The 22,844-nt window shown below is 37.1% G+C and overlaps 1 protein-coding gene and 1 long non-coding RNA gene across 8 annotated transcripts in view; one reads left to right on the top strand and one right to left on the bottom strand.

Moving 5' to 3' along the window:
• Positions 1-10,133, bottom strand: part of LOC145280134 (uncharacterized) — a 30,728-nt gene extending 20,595 nt beyond the window's left edge. For 4 of the 5 annotated variants that reach the window (XR_013868550.1, XR_013868552.1, XR_013868549.1 and 1 more), the window contains exon 1: positions 9,394-10,031. Coding sequence is in view for 1 of the 5 variants with exons in the window: in XM_080131901.1 (XP_079988027.1) it covers positions 9,394-9,445 (52 nt within the window). In the remaining 4 variants the exon portion in view is untranslated. Of the gene's footprint in view, positions 1-9,393 lie in introns of all 5 variants that reach the window. The other variant, XM_080131901.1, reaches the window with a different exon arrangement.
• The window catches only part of LOC145280135 (uncharacterized), a 90,674-nt gene continuing 77,904 nt past the window's right edge, over positions 10,075-22,844 (top strand). Inside the window, exon 1 of one of the 3 annotated variants that reach the window (XR_013868553.1) lies at positions 10,075-10,291. This is a non-coding gene — a long non-coding RNA (uncharacterized LOC145280135). The other 2 variants (XR_013868554.1, XR_013868555.1) reach the window with 2 other exon arrangements.

The raw sequence follows: 22,844 nt of genomic DNA, 5'->3' as shown, positions 1-22,844 counted from the left end.
TGTGGATTCATAGCAATATTTCAATTTCTTTTTTACTATTGATTTACTGCTTCCGCTGATATCCCCCAAAGTTACCATTCGCCTAAGCATGAAATATTGTGGCCACATTTAGGCTGGTTCTTCTGCTGCTAGTTCCTCCCTTTAAACAAGACCCAAAGACTCTCCAATCTAATTTACAAGAAACCTTCTCAACCATTAATAGCCATGGCTAATGGTACATTACTTGAAAGTACTTTGTTCAAATTCCTCGGCTTAACGTTCACAGGGAACATGAGTTGGAACAGTTACATTGAAGACATTGCTAAGTCTGCTGCAAGGTGGGCTCTCTTTACCGTGCTAGAAAGTTACTTACACCCGAAAGTATCCTGTACCTCTATAAGGCCACCATTCGCCTATATATATATATATATATATATATTACACGATGGTTACCACTTATCAAGGCCCGGAAGCCACTCAGGGATATGGGTTATTGCAAGTACAGTACGTTAGTGTGGAGATTTAATGAAGGGTTTACTTAAGGGGGCGGTTCATTAGGAATTTGTTTACGTTGGACTTGAAGACATCCAGGTTGTAGTCAGGTGGGAAGCAGGCAGACGGAACAGAGTTCCATAGGCGTGCAGTTCTAAGAAAGAAGCTTTGTTCATGGAATCCACGTTTTGATTTAGGCACAGATATTGAGTGGGGAAAATTTTTCACAGTGGATATACGGAGTATTGTTGTCTCATTTGGGCTGGTGCATCTGCTATTAGTCTCTCACTCTTAGACAGGGTTCAAAAGAGAGTTACCAACCTAACAGGTCCCGCACTGTCAGCTAGGCTTCAATCTGTCCCATTGACGAAATGTTGCACTCCTCTGCCTGTTTTACAAGTATTTTAATGGTAGGTGCTCCGAACTATAAGCCCTTGTGCCTCCTTGACATAAACACCCTCAACAAATCCGACAAGCAGCAAAGTCCCACCCTTACACAGTAGAAATCCCTAGATGTAAGAAAGCCTTCTACTCTAATAGTTTCTTCCCCTAGACTTTGGAATTCCCTTTCGAGTTCCTGATTCCCTAACTGTACTGACATGCAGAAGTTCAAGTGTAATGTAAACAGGCATCTTGCTGCACAACTCCCTACACAGTATCCCTGCAAATTATGTCTCAGATAGTAGTCCCCTTCATCAAAGTGGCACTGTGCCTTGTTTGGGGTGAAAATGGAATCGAAAAATGTCCCGCACTATCAGCCAAGCTCAAACCTCTGTCCCATCAACGTAATGTGTCCCCGTATTTAGTTTTACAAGTACTTTAATAGAATGTGCTCCCAATAGTTTCTTCACTCGGACTGCCAGACACTTTGGAATTCCCTCCCTGTTTCCTGTTTCTATGACTATACTAACATGCACTAGTTTAAATGTAATGTGAATAGACATCTTGCTACTCAACTTCTCAGTCCCTTTATGACCAAGCGGCAATATGCATTTTTTGGGGTGAAAGAAAGTAAAAGAAAGAGTGGGGTGGGGGGTGGGGGTTATGAAACTGGAATAATTTGTCAGCTGAAAAATGAAGAAAACTATGGAAGTACAAGTTTCCCCGATTTTCAGTTCTCTCCGCTTCTTTCAATAACCTTTGCCAATGAATTTGCGTTATCGCAACAGTCGTTTACCAAGAGAGAAGAGGTTAACGAAGCTGAGAAATGAGGAAAACCATTACTACTTATTGTGTAGTGTTTAACACGTATCTGTTAACATTGGACTTGGACAACTACATGTTAACCAGGAGGGAAGCAGTCCCATGACAATGTGTACCGTAGGCGGCAGCTTCTTACAAAGAAACTATCCATGAAAATTCCGTGTGACGCTAAGAACATGTGGGGAGAAAAAGTCTTTTTTTGACGCAGTAGAAAAAAACCTGCTATGAATGTCTTAAAGGAGGAACCAAAAGATTAGAGCTCAGTCAATCACCTTCCATAGTAATAAGGAAAGAGCAGAAAGAGACTAGCAACGTCTCTTCTGTGAGAAAATATTTTTATTATTGAGTTACCAAAAGAGTCTTGAATTAAGATGGAATGATTGTCAGCTGAAAGATGAAAAGTATTCGGTGTAGGTACAGAATAGTTAACAAATCTCTCCGCACCTCCCTGTGTAAAGAATGGGTTTCTCAATAATAACGTTATTATTCAGAAACCCATTCTGGACATGAGATTGGGGAAGCTTAGCTTTGTTAACTATTCTGCACTTTCATCGAAAATTTTAAGATGACTGAAAGTTATTACTGGATAATTACTTATGACAAGTATTTGTTTACATTGGATTTGAAAACAATCATGTAGCCTGCATGGAAGCACTCCCGTAATAATATGTTCCAAAAACACTGCTAAGCCCTTGCAAAGCAGTTAGGCAACGTTAAATTTTATTTTCATGGAATCAGACACTTATGGAGGGAACTACATGAAGGTTGCCAACATCCAGAGTGAAAATTATGCTGTTAAACAGACAGGATTTGAACTTGGCGCTCCAGTTCGTCAGACCCTGTTGGTATCAACGTCGTTACATTTCCAGCTAAACTGATCATGAATAAAGTGTTAAGTTATAACTAGTTCGAAGTGACTGGATGTTGAAGGTTCAATCCTCGGTGCGGGCAATACTAAGAATACATTTGCGAATTAGTTAAGATTTCTACTTGGTTATGGATAATGGAAAGCGGGTAAGATAACGCTGTTCAAAAATTCCCGAATTCAACAGAAAGTTTTTCCAAGTTTCACAAGATGTACATGAAAAAAGTCGAGGGTCACATAGGTCGAAATGTGAGAATTTCACAATACTGCATTTGAATTCCATCGACGAATTCTTCATTAAATTATCAAACTTAACTCAGCACATTTTTTTGTCACAAAATGCCTACAGGAGAGAACTTGAATGCCTACTAGACAATATCCTCGAGAGTCTAAGGTCTTTCTTTACAGGGGTTTGTCCCTATTCACAATGCCTCCCCACGGACAGAGTTAGACACACTTTTTTTTTTAATGTGGAGAAAAGGAACAAAAATAAAAATTGTTTCAGTCATGAAGGATTTCTCTTCCACTGACAGAGAACAAGAAATTTAAGTGCAGCATCTGAAGAACAGATACTACACTGAGGTATTTATTTGCTCCCCCACTAAGCAAATTAGGCACAAGGCCGATTTTTAAAGTGAGGAGTGAAGGGGAAATGGGGACCAACTCCCCAGGGAGTAGAGGAGCTGGATAGTGACAATTGGTATGAAGGGCTGCCCCTACATTGGCAAAGGTCTTATATGTGGGGTGGCCCCCACATATGGTCTTTGCTTGCAGTATCTGCCAGAACAGATACTACACTTTGATCTTGACCCAATCTTGTCAGGACAACCTGGCACGAGGATACTTTTCCACTATAAGTAGATCCTAACTACATATTCAAAATCACATCGTATTCGCAGCCCAAATAAGATATGGCTACTCACGCTTTAGGAGGAATGGTGCACCTTCTCCAAATGATGTTACCTCAAGTAACTGCACAAAGCTTGATACTCCACCAGACTAGGTGAATTCTTGTCGTGGAATCCAGTAAAACTAAGAGACCACAAGGAATGTACCCTATAACATTTTTACATGATCAATTGGAGGGAAATCAGGTTCTCAACTTCTTTACTAATTTGGTGTTAGAGAGTTCTCGGAAATCAAGGGGGTCACCTTCTTAGGGGCTAATACCTGATTTTAATATAAGATACATGTACATTCGAATATTCCATTAAAGTTCTTCCTATTAGAGAGGTAAAGGAGAACTTTAATGGAATATTCGAATATATATGTATCTTATCTAGAGATTAAATGTTAGCCCCCAAGAAGGGGACCCCCCTTGATTTCCGAGAACTTCGATTGAAATAAAATGAAACAAGTGTATCACCATTACTTAGCTTCAATCCCACACAAACAATCTCGTTACGTGACAAAATTCGATGTTTCTATATTATAATTGCGAAAAAAAAAAAAATTGATGTTTCTATATTATAATTGCGAAAAAAAAAATTGAATTTCAAGTAAAACAAATAGTGCCTACATAATTGCCAGGTTTCAAATAGTAACATATCCAAAAATTACGAAAAACAATCAAGTAGAAAATTAGTTAATGAAAAAGACATTTGTAATATCTAGCGATTTGGTTTAAAAATCTTCCGAGTTGAACTGGAGAGTTAAAAGGGGAGGTAATGAAGTTTTCAATTTCTCTGAAATCTTATGCCAATTTCGGAAAAGTAATTTCGATAAGTTATGAAGGCAGTTTAAAAAGTTATTTAAAAAAAAAATTCACAAATTATGTATATATGTTATGTTTATTTTTGGAATAATTTCTGTCTGCTACAAATTGTAGCAACTGAGTTATTTCCCTTTTGTTTAAATCACGTGATCCTATATGTCCGACCCAACATGTAACCTTATAACGTTTGGTGACGACCCAACCTCCCTCGGTTATGATGAAACATGAAGAAGACCGCAGTGTCCACACAGTTACAAGTGCAGTCCTAGGTGGTTCGGCTCGAACATCCACCAAGGTCCTGCGACGCAGTTCTAGTCGGTCTCATGAAGACAGGGTTGACATGATGTTGAACGCATCATTTGATTTCTTCTACTCTTTCTTGCGCTGAAATGAAAGATCATTCAACTTGGTTGTTTCTTTTTTCTTAAGTTCATTTTAAGTATTAGCAACGATAAAAAAACATGGACTCTGGTTGTAGTTTTCGTATGAAATTAATTATTCACAAAAGAGAAAAAAATAAGTTTGTACAGTTTTTCACAGGAGACTTAAAATAAGAGAAATAAAATGTCGATTACAAGTTTTTTTCTGGTAGTAATGATAGTCGATAAACGGGGCTCAGTCTGGGTTCAATAACAGATTTCTTGCTTTTGATCAGCCAAAGGACATGTGCTTCTCGAACCGCGGGGCGTTGAAGCAGTGGACAACCACTCCCGATTCATTTCAGACTTACTGATTTTTCTTAGTACACACCGGCTTGGTGTAGGTTGGAACATACTGGGGTAGTCCAGCTAACCGATCATTGTCCAATTCATCACACCTTGGTTCGTTCTTATAATCAGCTACCTCTCTCCCACATCCGAATCAGGTAATTTTCCACAGCAAAGGTTCTCATCAATGATCTCATGCAGCGAGGAGCCCATCTTTGACCCCGCCCATCGGGTCAAAACTAGCTCAAACAATCTGCTAGATATCTCCAAAATATCACTTTTATAGTAATATTCTTACAGAAATTCTACCGTTTTTTTCTCTTACAAGAAAAATGTATTTCACATCAGCGACCACACAATCTCTGACAGCTGTCCTGGATTTGCTATTAAAATAAAAAGGCTCTAATTCCTCTTTCGCTGGCCCCTTTTTGGGGCAATTTTCAACCAGAGCTCTGATTTAGCTCTCTGTAACTCCTCCTTCTGGGGGTAATCTCGTTCCACTGTGGCTGGTTGGGTAACAACTTTATCAAACTGTTTTTCATGAATAATTATTTTTCTGCCTGATCGTTTTTCCTAATTTTTAGATATGTTACTATTTGAGACCTGACAATTACGTAGGATAATTTGGTGTACTTGAAATTCAATTTTTTCGTTGTTATAATATAAAAAGCGCCCAAAATTCAATAACAATCAGTTATTTATCAAGGCTATGTAAGTATAAATAGACACTAACGAGAATGTCACCCGCGTGATTTAACTAAAGTTTTGATCTTCTAAAACTGCTAGTCTACTTATTTGGGGTAGGTTTTACTATAGACAACAAAATGGAAGAGGTAAAAAAAAAAAAGAAAAAAAAAAAGAAAAAAAGACATAAAAAATGTTACCAAAGGCAATTACTATCTACTTACAGACGTTTTTGGTGTTATAACTTATTTGAACGTGTTTTTTTTTAAGTTAGAAAAAACAAGTAGTGTCGAGTGTTACACGAGAACAAGAAAAAAATGGCTGACAGAAGATATTGTTACCGTAACATTTATTGGCTTTATTTCTATTAGTATTTTGTTTATTTTTGATTTTTGAGCAATTATGCAGATCTTAAAAGATGTGACCCTCTAGTATCGGCCATTTTTTTTTAAAGGGAGGTAAAAAAAAAAAAAAAAATTTTTTTTATATAAAACGCATTAAAATGAAATTCTCTGCTGAACCAGCCTAGTTTGGAAAGAAAAAATCTTAATTCTTCCACATGCAATGATTTGACTAGAACTAAAAGTGGATGCTTCTACAGAATTTGAACCATACCAAACGGCCCAACTAAACCTAAAACTTAGTTTAGGGTTTGTGCAGTTTAGTCTAAGGTTAAGCGACATTAAGCCTGGTCAATATTAAATGGGTGATATTTTGGCAATAACAAATGCTGTTATTTATTGTTATCTCGATATTGTTTCCAGTCGTCCTGGAATTCTCCTTGGCTCCCAGAATCGATTAGTGTCTATTCAAGGAGGTGTGGTTTATAATTGCGTAACCTTTTGACAATTATACGTGCAACTACTCTTACAGGGATTAGCCATTGTCTCTAATGGCCGAACAGAAGGCATTATATTATTATTAAGGTTAGTATAAAAGAAAATTGTCCGGTTCAAATTCTGCAGAAGTACATTCAAGTGTATCCACCGGAGTGGCGTATTACCGAATTATAGTATACAATCTAGCATTTTTTTTTTTTTTTTTTTTTACTTTCTACCTTAATTTCCTTTAAAAAGGACACATTTTAAAAGTTTTCGGTATGCTGAAAACGAATGTCACATTTAAATTTTGCGCAGACATGTAGTTTTCTGGATATCAAGATATTTCTTGTCCAATATATTTACAATGTTTTTATATTCATTCTTGTTTATACTTATGGCCATATTTTTCCCCAACTGAAAAGTACGAATGCGCACGCGTGTTACAGAATACTTCCCTTCTCCCCTTGTTAAGAATGGCGAACGTCACTGACATTTAAGTAATACATTGAAAAAAATGTTTTAATATCCAGAAAAATACTTGTCTGCGCAAAATTTAAATGATATTCGTTTTCAGCATACAAAAATTTATAAAAATCTTCATTTTATAAGGTTAGTATTAAGGTGGAAAGAAAGTAAAACTTCTTCGGCATTCTTGAAATTAAAGTTTGCCTTTGAACTGTCGAATACCGTTAAACGTTCGTGCAAAAAAAAAAAAAAAAAAAAAAAAAAAAAAAATTCAGCTTGCAACGTTCTCATCAGTCACACACAAAAACGACAATCCTTTTTATTTTCTTGTTTCGACGTTCGTAGAAAATCCGTATTTCTTCACACCGAGAAGTGAATTAAGTGTACGTTTAAACGACGCCAAGTAAAAAAAAAAAAAAAAAAATCCTCGCCAATGAATTTTTTTTTTTTTTTTTTAATGTTCAAATTTGACCACGTCTTAATTTGCATATGTCACCTTTTTGTTTCCTATCGGCAGAGTTTAGAGTTCGAGTGTCGGCGACTTTTTACAATACGCAGTACCACTTTTGAACGCGGTTTTCATGATCGTTATTACAATTCTATATTGGGTACGTCATAATTTCGACATCTGATTTGTAATATTTTCAGTTTCATTTTTAATAAACGCCATTTTATTATGTTTCTTACGAAATACCTTTCTCTTAACCGTTCTACTAACCTTAAGTCCAGGTGACAATGCATTAATATTTATTGAAAAAAAAAAAATTGCGAATAATCCGCAAAAATTAGAAAAATTAATATTTGCACCGTGGATGACTGTACCCCGTCATCACTAGGGGAAATAGAAAAAAAAAATCGATAAAATATAAACAGTTCGCCAATATTTTATTGATTGGTTAAGGCATATATTCAATTTGTAATATATTTCAATGCTTATGCACTTATGTTACCGTGCTGAAATAATAACGTGTACAGAGGACAGCAGAGCAAAGTTTTTTCACGGAACATTAAGATAATTTCTAAAATAAATATTAAAAAACAATTTTAACACTAATGATAATGTTTACAAGCATTTTGTTTTGTTTCACAGATGGTTGCATTTTTTAATTTATTTTTTATCATTAACAATCCTGAAAGTCTACACCTGTAGTTTTCCCGGTAAAAAAAAAAAAAAAAAAATTATATATATATATATATATATATATATATATATATATACACACACATACATTTTCAAAATTTAATTGTGTGTGTGTCTCAAAATGTACAAATCTGAAACCTTAAAGAAGTGCAAGATATCGATGACGATGCTCTCGGTGAACCTGTGAGCGTGGTGAAAGGCGCTGATAAGGAGACGATTTAAAATGCGTATATACAATAAAATAATAAGTAGTCCATGAAACGATAGTACACCAGATTAAGCTTAACCGAATTTTAAGGACACCACTAATAAATGTTCCTTTGCCTCTCCACGAGGACAGAATTAGACACCAGGGTCGTTTTTCAATGTGGAGAAAAGGATATTGTAAAACAAGGTATTTGTATTCTCAATATATATATGTGTGTGTGTGTGTGTTATATGTTAACTTGTTCGACAGCATAAAAGCAATCAGTGAATGCGCGTAAAAATTGACTTTTTTACCCTTTCATAATTTAAAAGTAAAAAGGTAATTTTTTTTTTTATTTATTTCAGTAAAAAATAAAATAGTGAAGAAAAAGGGAATTTGTTCGTTATTTTGTGCCTGGGTGGACATTTAAACCGGTAGCGTAATTGCCATATATATATATTATATATATATATATATATATATATATATATATATATATATATATATATATATATATATTTTGTGTACAGAAAGTTGTTAGTTGAGACAGGTCATTGGTACCGTCGGTTTCAAGCCCGATAATAAGGCCCGTTTAAGGTATCCTTATCAAGCTCTCTTCAGCCAATATTCGTCTATCTTATAACCGGAATAAGATAGACGAATATTGGCTGAAGAGAGCTTGATAAGGATACCTTAAACGGGCCTTATTATCGGGCTTGAAACCGACGGTACCAATGACCTGTCTCAACTAGCAACTTTCTGTACACAAAATATAAGTACGCTCTTAAAATTTGGATTTTCCTTTTAATTGAGCACTCTGCTGGAATTCTTTTTCCAAAAAAAACTAATCAAATATATATATATATATATATATATATATATATATATATATATATATATATAACCTGGTTACAAGTATTCAAGAATGATAACTAATGAATATGAGGTTATTGAAAGTGCTCAGTAAAAGAGCAAGATATATTTTTTTAATATAAACAAATTTACATGGTCACGATACTGGACATGCTAATGTTGCGGACAAATGGTCAGTTAAAATCAGACTCGTTAGGCAACTTAATTATTAATGATGGCTTTCCACAGAAGAAACCAGTCCTCAAAACATTATGTATCTTACCTTGTTCCATAATGCCTGAGCAATCCGTGAATGAGGATATAGTCAGATTCATTTTTGTTAAATAATATTTTTTAAGTAAAAAAAAAAAAAAAAAAAAATGATCAGGTATGGAGAAGAAAGGGGTGTTTTCGCTATTTCATGTCTGGATGAATAGTTACACCGGCCACACTATCTTGACTCTGAATTTGCTGGGCGTAGCGTTTCGTGCTTTCGAAGCAAGACTCCGGACTGTCCAGCGGCTGAAATTGAACGACAATCACATCCTCTGTCCGAAAGAGAGCAAAACGCCGAGTTTCGGAGAGTCCCGCTACGCCTTTTTTCCCGTACGAATAGCAGATGTAGTCCTCGTTGTCCAGGTATATCGTAAACGAAAAGTTTTCCTTCATGGGAGTTGCCGACTTGAGACTGGCGAGCATACTTTTAATTGTACTCGGCGGAATGTCCGATTGAAGAGTGGAGTGGAGTTGTTTTAGATTGCTGTCGAAAATAGCCACAGCCATTGTAGTAGCAGTGATCCGTAGCTCCTTCCGTGACCGGTGGAATCAGGTCAGCCACTAACAAAGAATTTATATCTACGCGTCTGAAAAGAACGAAAACAAAACGAGGCTTGTATTTGTATACAATCCAACGTGACAATAAAAGTGTCTTCTATTGGTTGACAGATTTCAAGTCGGGTTGTGGATGGACAATGGCGACTGCTGTGTTGGAGCTGTTGCCATGGGCGGCAATCAACACGCGTATCCTCGTTTGCTCAGCGTCGCATCTGTTGCATCTGCAGTGGCTCAGTGGTTAACGGCACGGATTGAAAACCTGCGCGCAACAAGTTCGAATCCAGTTCGTTCTACAGAAACATTTTCACTTTCGGACGTTGGCAATCTTCGCTTGACCCCTCCCATAGGTAGGTACGCGTATCCTTCCAGAAAGAATTCTTAAAAATGGTTGGTACTGCTCTGGTAGACATCTCACTGCTGATGCAGTCCTCTATCTGCATCGGGAGTACTCTTTTACATTCTGTCTTTGAATCGGTTTGAAAACTAGTAGATGATACCCATTTCTCTTCCCGGCAAATTCTTTCTCACAGAAGAAACGTTGCTAATCTGTCTCTGCTCTATCGTTATTTTCATGGCAAGTACTCGTCTGAGCTCTAATATGTTGTTCCATCTTGTCAAACATAAAAAACACTCGACTAGCTACAACCACTATCGACAATTTCCCCCACTCTACATCTGTAACTAAAATCTAAACACAGATTCCACGATTACGAACAAAGCTTCTTTGCTAAAACTGCCTGTGGAACACTGTTCCACTGGCCTGCTTCCCGGGCGACTATAGGATGGTAGCCTTCAAGTCGAATGTAAACAAATAATCAAATTCTAACCTCTTAACAACATTAACGATTACTACACTACCACCTTACAATTATTAACCATTATCCTCGAGTGGCCTTTGGGCCTTGATCAGTGTTGACTCCCTTGTAAAATAAAAAAAAAGATAAACTGAAAAGAAAGATATTGGAGAAATCATCCTGAATAATACTAAACAAACAAACAAACAAATAAACAAACAAATAAACCACATCTACGGTCAAGCCCAGGAATGAGCAACCGTTTTTGGAGGTGAAGGTGTGACAACTGACTGTGCAGTGTCTCGATGAATATACTGCAAATAAATTTAGGTGCAAGCTCAGAATTCCCTTATATTTAAAAAAAAACAAAAAAATAAAAAATAAAGAAAATTCTGTATGATGCACGTACCCGTAACAAAAAGAAAACATCGTATTCCAAAAATCACGTAAATTGATAAAGTAGTTTTGTTTTTATAAGTAAAATATTTTTAAACGATTAATGGGGAATTCGTAGGCATTACAACCAAAATCTTGTAAGTTTGAATTATGTTGAGTTATCGCTCTTGTTTTTAGACATATCTTTCAAAATGGTTTCGCAAGACAGTTGCTCCACAGTTAGCATAAAGTTTTATTTTCTTATCTATATAAATAAAACAGTAGATGTATATGTGTGTGTCTGCCTTTGTAAATATTTAACCGATAAACTCTTAAACTGTAACGTGCATCCAGGAGATAAGCGCCCGCGTGTTTGCGTGTTGTGTGGGTACGTGGGAGAGACGGATGAGGGGAAAAAGACTTACCTCGAGACCAGCTCAGCCAGGTTGATATGCTGAGAATCTGTTACGGGCCGCAGCCAACACGCATCCTCGAACACGTTTCCTCCTTGCTCCAACGATACTCCCAACGCCAAAGAACTGGCATCAACCCACACACCTACGTTGTCTCCGTTAACACACCACCGCCCACAGGCAGGGTCCTTCTTGTTCACTCTCTCCAGTGTCTCTTTAATCATCAGAGCTAGTAGGACATCATCGGATATGTCATCCCAACCCGTGGTTGTTAAATTTGCTCTGCGTTTAATCACACCAACAGCTGCGCGGAGCCAGCCACAGACCGGTAAGTGACCAACAAGTTTTCCACACCAAGAAAAAACGGCCCGCCTTGTAACGAGGTTGGGGATGCTTGGAATTTCACTGCCACGCCTCCATTGTAGGGTGCCATCCTCTTCATAAACATCAAATCCCAATACACGTGCTCCTTCCCTTAAACGTTCGGGATTCTTGCATTCCAGACCAAACTGAGCCAACTTTTCTTTGACACACGACGCAGACTGTACATCTTCATTGACGTATACGTCATCAATGTAAGCTGACGTTGAGTCCCTCATGGGCTTTTCTTGGGACAATACTGTGTTGACAATAGTCTTCATGATCTGTGGTGCCACATTTAGGCCGAAGCCAAGGCGTGTAAGGCAGTACCTCTGCCCCTGGAACCAAACTGTCTGGAACGGCCACAACGTCTCATCAACTCGCACCTGTAAATAGGCTTTTCGTAAATCCAATATTGAGACATTAGTGCCTTTCTGACGCCATTCCCTCAACTTACTGGCGCATACGTCAGCATCGGCAGTGTAGGCTTCAATATGCTTGTTAAGCTCCCTATAGTCCAGCACCGGCCGTACTTTCGACTAGTCACATAACTCTGGACTTATTAGGAAATAGTGATCATACACCAAGGATGGTTTATAACGTGTAAAAATCTTTGTTTGGATGGATGGATAACGCGTACAGAAATATGTCGACAAGTTGAAATGCAAAAATGTTCATTTCAACTTGTCGACATATTTCTATTACTTTTTGCGCATTCAACTGATTTATTCAAGTCGTTTAATATTAAATCTTTCTTGTCCATCTGTCGATAGCTTCATCGGTAAGGAACGTGGCTGGAATGCTAAATGTTTGGGTTTCGATTCTAGCTGATGGTACCCAATATATTCGAACCTGTGCAACACTTTATATTTGGGTTTTAGTCGAGGGAAAATCGGCGCAAAAGTATGAAAATTCAAAAAGTGGAATTTGTCAGATAAAGCTCGAACGATGGCATTACCAATATGCAGGCCTAACGTAATAGCTACTAGTTATTTTTTAATTTTAAGCCTTGCAGCAAATATGTCCTCATAGCTCAGGCATTAACGTCAAAGGAAAAAGTAAATCATAAGCTAAACAATTTGGTTTCGATTCTTGGTGGTGGCGCACGAGTCATTTTTTTAAAACTTTTTAAATCATTATTATATATTGGGTCCAAAGAGATTGTTCATACTTGCTATCTCAATATTTGAAACACCTGCCATTTGAGAAAGATGTTTTTACTCGAAACATATTATAGAACATCACTGTGTAGAGGTTTGACTTTTCAAGTAAGTTTCATTATAGAAAAAAATAAAAATATAAATAAATAAATAAATATATATGTATACATATTTATATATCTATTACAATAGAAAAATGCGAGCATGAAAAGTAATATGGTTAGGCTTAAACATGGAAAAGTAAAAGGACTAGTTGTAAAAAGTGGAAAAGAAAAGGACAAGATATTCCAGTAAAAAAATATAATAAATTTATAACTTAAAATATTGCAGCATTAAGAATTGATTGCATAATGTTATAAATTGAATTAAAAAAAATTCCTAATGCTGCAATATTTTAAGTTATAAATTTATTATATTTTTACTAGAATATGTTGTCCTTTTCTTTTCCAATTTTAACAACTTGTCCTTTACTTTTCCATGTTTAAGCTTAACCATATTACTTTTCATGCTCGTATTTTTCTATTGTAATCCATGATTTTTCCAGGCTTCCAATAAATTCACTTGTTCTTTGTTTAATTTCAGTCTTATCTTTTGCCCCCATAAACACATATGTAATAAAAATGTACGGCACTCGTCTGCTTTCAATAAAATACCCTCAATTATCTCCCTTTCATGCTTTCATTATCTCTGTTTAACTTGTTACTTTTCTTTTCGAATTAGTAGCAACAGTAGTCGCTGAAGCGACATGGTTGCTATGGAAACCAGTCATAAAAAGCGTCGCTCGCCTTCTTACATATTTTTATGATTTTGAACAACGTGTTTGAATGATAGATTTCAACATATCACTTGCTTTTGTCTTCCTTCCTCAACACCGACAACATTCCATTCTTTGCATTGTGATAGCCTTCTAACACTTACCTTTATATATAACACGCAATGCTTCAAACAAACTACATTTCATTAGTATTAATTTTTAGATATTTTCCAACCTAACTCATCAGAAGAATAAGAACTCATTAACTTTATGAAAACTGCTGGGTCCTTCAGCCTCACCTTCTTTCTCACTTTGAGTCGGAACTTTTTTTTAGGAAGGGACTTTCCTCTTCTGCCACCGTTTTCTCTGTTTAAGCAAAAGCATAGTCGCCTATCTGTCCCAGTTCGATCTTTTATTCTTCCCAAATCTCAGGAATTATTACGGTTAGTCTCGCCCTCTTCCCCATAAAACCAAGTACGCCTAACACTTCTTCTTCCTCTTATTCCTCTCCCAGCCCCTGTGTATTGACAGCAAACGGAACAGACTTTCTATCTTTTGGAGGTGAGTGCATTAGAAGAATTACGACTACATTTTAAAAAGAAAAGAAAAAAGAATTTGACATGATAACATAAATCCCAAAACATCCAAAGAGAAGTTGCAATTGTGTTTCACGATATTTACGCCATCTTGGATTTTTATGGCGAAGCTAATCACACCTGCGACAGGTGATGCCGTGCGTACAGATGAAATAAATGACAATCTGTGCAATGATCGTGTCCATTTAGATTACAACAACGAACACTAACACTTTTCAAAGCTACAAACGACCTTGCGCCGCCGACATATTGTACAAATAAATATCATAACACATCTGCTGCACATATTTTATGGTCGCCATTATATTTGCGAAGGAAGTTACGTTTCATTTGGCGCTTGTTTGTTCGTTTGTCTTTAAACAAATCACTACAAACAGTTTCTTATGAAAATCAAATAAAACTATAATATTGCGCGTGACTCCTGCTCTCCTATAAACTATTCCAGTCTAAAATTAGTAAATCAGCAGTGATAATAACATAGGCGTATTTTTATATACGAATGTGTGTAATCCAAATGTTAAACACCACTTGAGAATAAGGGTTTTAAAATTGTGCGTTAACGATGAACAACATGACGAGAAGATTGGAAACGATAGATGAAATTGGCAGAATTTTATTATTTAGTAGCGGGAGTGCCCGGCGTTGTCCGGGGTTTTGAAGGTGTGTGTGTGTAAGGGGGGGTAATAACGAAGTAATGACCCCGTTTAAATATTAAAAACAAACGATGTTAAACTTCTTAAACGGCTGGACCAAACATTTGTTAACATGTGACATGAAAACGACCATGTGTTATATATTAGCACTGCCGGGCATCGCCAAGTGACCGAGGCGATTATTATTATTATTATTATTATTATTATTATTATTATTATTATTATTATTATTATTATTATTATTATTATTATCGTTGTAATCGAAATGTTGATGTTTTTGAATACGTAATATGCAAAGAGAATGTTCATTAGCAAAGAAGAATTTGGAAAGATAACAATTATGTTTTGAGTTGTAATGAAATTCGATATTAAAGATAAACAACTTAGGAATTTAGTTTTCATGAATATCGATTTAAATGCATGATATTGATCAGGTGATTGATTTTTTTGTGCTTCGTGGCAGATAATGATAATAGATAGAGAGTTGGACAATTAGAGAGAACAGACAGTTAAGGTCAGTTTGAATCTAAGAGTTGGAATCGGCAGTAATGAAATTGGACCGGGCAAAATTATCGGGCACAATAATAGAGAAATGTAGAAATTTTCGAGATTACTCAGAGCATGAAGAACATCTAGTTTTTATTTACTTGATATAAAATCCATTTTATTATGGAATAAAGTGCATCTCCCTCAAAAAAGAAAATTCTGTATCAAAGCAAAAATAAATGCCTTATAGTGTATTGCTAGCCTAGGTACCCGGCGTTGCCTGGGTGTTTGTAGGTGTGTGTTAAAAAAAGTTATAGTAGGCAGACAGGCTCGAACCCGTACCGCGAAAGAGGAAAAGAAAGTGAGGTGTGTGTAAGGTTTTTGGTTGAACAAAACAAAAAAAAAAAAAAAGAAAAAAAAGAAAAAAAAAATGGTACTAGGCAGGCAGGCTCGAACCCGTACCGCGAAAGAGGAAAAGAAAGTGGAAAAAAAGAACGTGACACGTTACCTGTTGCGACCAGCGCATTTAAATATTTAACGATAAAGTTGCTAATTTCCCCGATTACCGTTATTTAACGAAAATATGTGCACATTTGTGCACATATTTTCTCAAATGTAAAAATGCACATGTGGGGGGGGGGGTGATTTATAGGTTTAAGCGTTACTGGTCGTTTAAAATCAATCGATATTTATTATTTGATTATTACGACCAGAAGTGGAAGATTTGTTTAAAAAAAAAATCAAATAAAAAAGGATAATTAAAAAACTCGTTTTGGCATTGGAAAATATGCACAAATTTTTGGGATTCCGATATCGATTCTGATACCATAAAATGTTCCAATTTTTCCGATTCCTGATTCTGATTAATCGCCTCACACACACACACACACACACACACACACACACACACACACACACACGTGTGTGTGTGTAAATATGTTTTTTTTTCAATTATATTTCACCTTTTATTTATACCAAACTTTCAATTTATGAAGTTCGATATAATTACACAGCATATAACAAATAAATGACAAAAGTCGACAATTGTTCATGTCAACGTACTTAAAGGAATAAATTTTAAGATGTTAACATCTTGAAATTTGGAATATAGACTGTTCTCATTTATTTGATTTATATATATACTAGCATGCGTGCCCGGCGTTGTTTGGGTGTTTGGATGTGTCTGTTGAGCAAAAAAAAAAAAGAAAAAGTGGTAGTAGGAAGGCAGGTTCGAACCCGTACCGCGAAGAAAGAAAAGAATGGAAAAAAAGTGACGTCTTTGCTGTTATGACCACCGCCAAACCGGAAGTGACGTAGGTTTAAATTAAGGCTAGACAATCGAAAAGAGACGATGAGTTTCGAAAATATCGGCGAAGAAAGCGACCCCTCCTTGTAGAAAACTGCCCAGTTAAGGGTGAAAGAATTAATGTTTTTTGGCCAAGTTTTCGATATTTGTCGTCCGAAGTGTCGAGCTTCAAAATGATACTGATCTCGTGAAAATCCGTCGCCTCTGTCGAAAGTTTTTGCGAGACATACATACATACATACTTACATACATACACATACATACATACATTTAAACAAACAGGTGATATTTACATTATCGATTAGCATTGCCAGGGATCGCTAAGTGACCGAAGCGATTATTAGAAATGTAGATGCGTTTCAATACGAAATATGCAGAGAAAATGTTCAATAGCGAAGAGCAATTATGCTTTGAATCCTCATGGAATTCGGTATAAAAAAAACTTAGGAATTAGTGACACTATGCCTACAAGGATATTCTGAGTGAAGAGTTGAGAGTGAAATGTTTGTTCGCATTACACTTAAATTTTTGCACGTTAGTACAGTCGTGGAAGCAGGATACAGAGAGGGAATTCCAAAGTATAACAATTCGATGGAAAAAAAACTTTTAGAGTAGAAGGCTCTTGCCATGGGGGTTCTATACACTGAAGGATTTTTTCTGAAGTCTTTTTGTTTCTAACTTTGTATCTATTGTTCCAAAAAAAAATTCCTTGAAGAGAGTAACAAAAAGTAAACGAGACTCAGCTGGTTTGCAGAGTGGGAGGGTGGATTTGCAGGTGATAGAGGTGGTTCTAGCGAGGATAGTCGGCTATCTGGGCTTGCGAGGATGACGTCAATAGAGGCCAGACCCAGGAGGGTTGCTCAAGGCAGCGATTCTGGATCCAGGTACATCGTGAATGACGTCAAAGTACAAAATGGGGAACTGACTATCATTTATGACAACACGTGGAGGAATGTTTTGACGTCATCTGTTCCAATAAAATAAAGACAACCAGGCAATGAGAACAGATCAGGGGACGCGGGCAGGAAAGTGGATGCATTATCTCTCTGCCATTTTGCACACACACCGCCATCTCGCGCCCTCTCTATGCTGTCAGTGTTGTCACTGGAAAATAAACATTGTTTCAAATCATTCATTCCTATTACTTGTTATTTGAAAGTACACAAGACTTTTTTGTGTTTACGTTTGATTGTGGAGGCACACGTAATTGTATGGATTCAAACAACTCCAGACTAGCGACCTGGCCAGTCTTATGAATAACACACGTTTATAAGTAATAAAATGGTTGGCGTTTGTTGGAAGCATAGTTGAAATACGAATTATATACTTTTCGAAAACCATATTAGCACATATGCGGAATTATGTTAAGAGGGTATTATATTATTGCACTCACTAGGAGTTTTCAGACAGATCATCATTAGAAATTACTTATTGAAAAAAAATCTGTGATGTTCCCTGGAGTCTGAGTGACAACATGTCTCCCCAGATCTCCAGTACTCGGGAGAGGGTAAAGCCATTCCACTCGACATTTCAAATGCGTTTAACAGAATGTAGCATTCTGGTCTTCTGCATAAACTTCAAAGTTATGGTATTGGTGATGAGGTTCTTGACACCATTAGGTCTAACTCTGGATGGTGTTTCTTCATTCCAGAGAATATTGTCCAGAAAATTAATATTTATTTTATACTGATGACAGTGTTGCTTCTTGCCCATCTTCCTCGGGTCAGTTGAAATATGTAGCTAATCTAAAAGTTGACTTGTGTTCAGTTGTAGATTGGGATACGAAATAGCTTGTAGATTGGGATACGAAATAGCTTGTTGATTGAGATACGGAATAGCTTGTAGATTGGGATACGAAATTGCTTGTGGATCGAGATACGGAATAGCTTGTAGATTGGGATACGAAATAGCTTGTTTTGTTTAATCCTGTTAAGACTCAGCTTGTGTCTTTCAATTGTAGGCGTGCCCCTTTTCTTCTAAGATTCTCAAGAATGACTTTGTGCTAGAGGAAAAATGATTCTGAAACTTCTTAGTTTTTCTTTCTCATCAAATTTTTATTGGACTTTATATATTTAATGCATTGCTTTTTCTGATTCTCATAAAATCGGTTCTCTCCATCGTTCTAAACACTTTCTGACACCTGAGGCCATTCTCTATCTCGACAACTTTACTATCAGACCATGTATGGAGTTGATTGTTGCCATATTTGGGCTGGTGAATCTTTGTTCCGTTTGAGGATTCTTTATAAATTGCAGGAAAGTATTTGCAGTTTGATTGACCCCCACCCTTACTTCTTCACTGCAACATCTCTGAAAGATGTGCTAGTCTCAGTCTTTTCTATTTTGTGTTATTGAGAATTGTCTGATCTACTGACTTCTTTTGTTTCTTCCTTTGTTCCAGCTTGTTTTAATCATTAGTCTAGTGGTCTTCAACTTCTGTTTTGACACGTCATTATAATACAACTTCTTTTCCAGTAACTTCTTTCTAAGAACCGCAGGTTTGTGGAACTCTCTTCCTGCTGCCTGTTTTCCTCCTACTTTTAACCTTAGTTTTTTTAAAAGACATTTCTTGTCTTTGCGATGATAACCTCTCGTTCTTGTTACTTGCATACATTGAATGGCTTCCTGCCTTATTTGGAGCGATTTCTATACATAAAAATATGCCATATCTAATCAGCGAAAACAATTGCGCATCGTTCGCTGTCGATGTCTCTTGCGCTCTCTCCCTCTCCCTCTCTATCTCCCACACACACACAACCCCGAGATACGGTGGCCCCAGGATACGTTTTTTCAGGTTACGATATGGAATACAATGGTTTGCCGGCCCACTTACGGTATTTGCCCCGCCTTACAGTGTTATTTATAATGTCATTTGATTAAATACATGTGTATTATATACTGTACTGTAATTTTAATGCCGTATCCCGGGGTTCTACTGCATATATATTATTAATATAAACAAATTTACATGGTCGTCGTGACACTGGAGATGCTAATGTTTCAGAAAAAGTCCTCATCAAGAGACTTAATAAATGGTTGCTTTCCATAGAAGAAATCAGTCCTCAAAGTCGCCTGACGAGATCTTCTAGTTTTAACCCATCATTTGTTAAAAACATAAGCATTTCTAATGTCACGATCATGTAAATTTGTTTATATTAATAAAAATATATCTTCTTCTTCTTTTATTGAGCTCTCTTAATAATTTTGTTAAATTCATTAGTTATCAATCACTCCTGAATATCTTTAACCTGGTATATATATATATATATATATATATATATATATATATATATATATATATATATATATATATATATATATATATATATAAAAAGGTCATATAAGGTTAAAAACTTCAAACACTATATATATATATATTTTTTATCATTCGTTAGAAAACCGGAGGCCTGCAATATAAATGCTGGAGTCCCTCAGGGATCAATCTTGGGCCCAACTCTCTTCCTGATCTACATCAATGACCTCCCTAAACACATACTTAAATCATTCGTTGACATCTATGCTGATGACACGACCATCTACGGCAACACATCAAAGGCTGTAAATGACAAAGTTCTCTCTGATTCTCTCTCCTCTGATCTCGAGCGCGTGGTTCAGTGGGGGAAGATGTGGCTGGTTACCTTTAATGCATCCAAAACCAAACTCCTATCCTTACATCATCAACGCTCTGATCCCCATCTGGCATCAATTGTGATGGATGGCTCTCGTCTGGGTGAGGCCCCGTGTTTTGACAAGCTTCTGGGTTTGACCTTTACTCCTGATCTGAAATGGAACACGTACATCAAGTCTGTTGCCAAGGTCGCTAGAAAGATGGTGGGATCCTTCTACCGCTCCAGAAAATATCTCACTACTGATGCAATTCTCTATCTATATAAAAGCCAAGTACGTCCAAGGATGGAATACTGTTGCCATATCTGGGCAGGAGCTGCTAAAAAAAAGCCTATCCTGCCTTGACAGAGTACAAAATAGACTTCGTGGCTTAGTGGGGGATGCTCTTTTCTCTTCCCTGCAACCTCTCTCCCACAGAAGAGACGTTGCGAGCCTGTCCTTGTTTTATCGTTATTTCCATGGCAGATGCTCGTCTGAACTCCAATCTCTGGTCCCCCCTCGCTAATCTTTCATGAAAAACACCCGTCTAGCTGAATCCACTGTGAAAAGTTTCCCCCACTCTGTATCTGTGCCTAGATCGAAACGCGGATTCCATGAACAAAGCTTCTTTCTTAGACGTGCACGCCTGTGGAACTCTGTTCCGTCTGCCTGCTTCCCTCCGGACTACAACTTGGATGTCTTCAAGTCCAATGTTAACAAGTTCCTGATGAACCGCCCCCTTAAGTAAACACTTCATCAAAGCTCCAAACTAACGTAATGTACTTGCAATAACCCTTATCCCTGAGTGGCTTCCGGGCCTTGATAAGTGGTGATCACTGTGTAAAAAAAAAAAAAAAAAAAAAACAGTCAGTAAGTTATTTAATCACCTGCAATCACTGCATCAACTCGCTCTCGAATTTACTATAATACCAATAATTTTTTTTTCAAGGGATCATCAGTTGTTTACCATGAAACACTGTTTCGAGGATTTATATATATAGGGGATAGGGGGCTCTGGGTAGAGGTAGTACCTTTGAGTCTCTGGCTGCTGCACCCGATAGGGTGGACAGAGATCACTGGTCCTCACCTATCTCCTAAATCTCTCACTTGCTAGCTCCAAGAGCTATACCCTGGGTAATGGTCTCAGTAGGCCTGCCAAACCTTGTGAGGGGACGGTGTTGGTACAGCATCGCTAAGCAATGTGTCCACTAGACTGAACTAACCGCTAGAGTCAAGGACCAAGAAATAGCTGATATGGTACTCAGCTGCACAGAAAGCTTACCAGGGTGGATCAGGCCCTTTAGTGTTGTCTCACAACTGGTGTAGGAGATGGAACACTCTTACAAGAAAATCCTGCGATCGTTTTATCATCTGACGTGTGGCACATGTATACACCTGTACAGACCATGTTAATCCGATGGAGAGAGTGTGCTTTGTTCAGCACAAGCAATGACCGCTTAAAACAAATAAAATTTAAGCCTAAGGTTTGGTACATTTTTTTTTTTTTTACGCAGTGATTACCACTTATCAAGGCCCGGAAGCCACTCAGGGATAAGGGTTATTGCAAGTACATTACGTTAGTGTGGAGATTTGATGAAGTGTTTACTTAAGGAGGCGGTTCATTAGGAATTTGTTAACATTGGACTTGAAGACATCCAAGTTGTAGTCCGGTGGGAAGCAGGCAGACGGAACAGAGTTCCACAGGCGAGCAGTTCTAAGAAAGAAGCTTTGTTCATGGAATCTGCGTTTTGATTTAGGCACAGATATAGAGTGGGGAAAATTTTTCACAGTGGATTCAGCTAGACGATATGTGCTTTCTTTTTTTTTTTTTTAACTAATAATAAATTAATAAAACCCAGTGGCGATGATGGGATTGTGACGGGAACAGGTGAAGGATGTCATTGGTCGCAAGTAATTGTGTGACTCGTGTCCTCCTTTCATAACAAAGCAGCCCTTTATAGGATGGCACTGCTTTCCTCTTCATGGGGAGGGGTCTATAAAAGGTGACCTAAAAATTGTTTACTTGCTCATGTCCCTGTCATCAGGTGCAGATGTCTGAGCATCCAATATTTGCACCCAAATCAAGAATAGAAACAAAATACATGGAACGAATATGTCCATTGCGACTTGGAATGTAAGACCACTCCAGGATAACAAAAAGAACTCTGAACGAAAAACAGCTATCATAGCACGTGTGTTAAGGCATCATAGAATTTCTGTTGCATCTCTTTCTGAAACTCGGTTTGCTGATACAGGACAGCTAGAGGAAGTTGAAGGTGGATACACTTTTTATTGGATTGGAAAACAAAGTTCTGAGAAACGTGAATCTGGTGTTGGTTTTTCCATCAGGACTGATATTGCCAAAAATCTTGAGTCCCTGCCCGTTGGTATAAATGAC

This window comes from Euprymna scolopes, chromosome 7 (assembly GCF_053919585.1).
Source record: "Euprymna scolopes isolate OS-2025 chromosome 7, ASM5391958v1, whole genome shotgun sequence".
Lineage (NCBI taxonomy): Eukaryota > Metazoa > Mollusca > Cephalopoda > Sepiida > Sepiolidae > Euprymna > Euprymna scolopes.
This window is presented reverse-complemented; position numbering and strand designations above follow the sequence as displayed.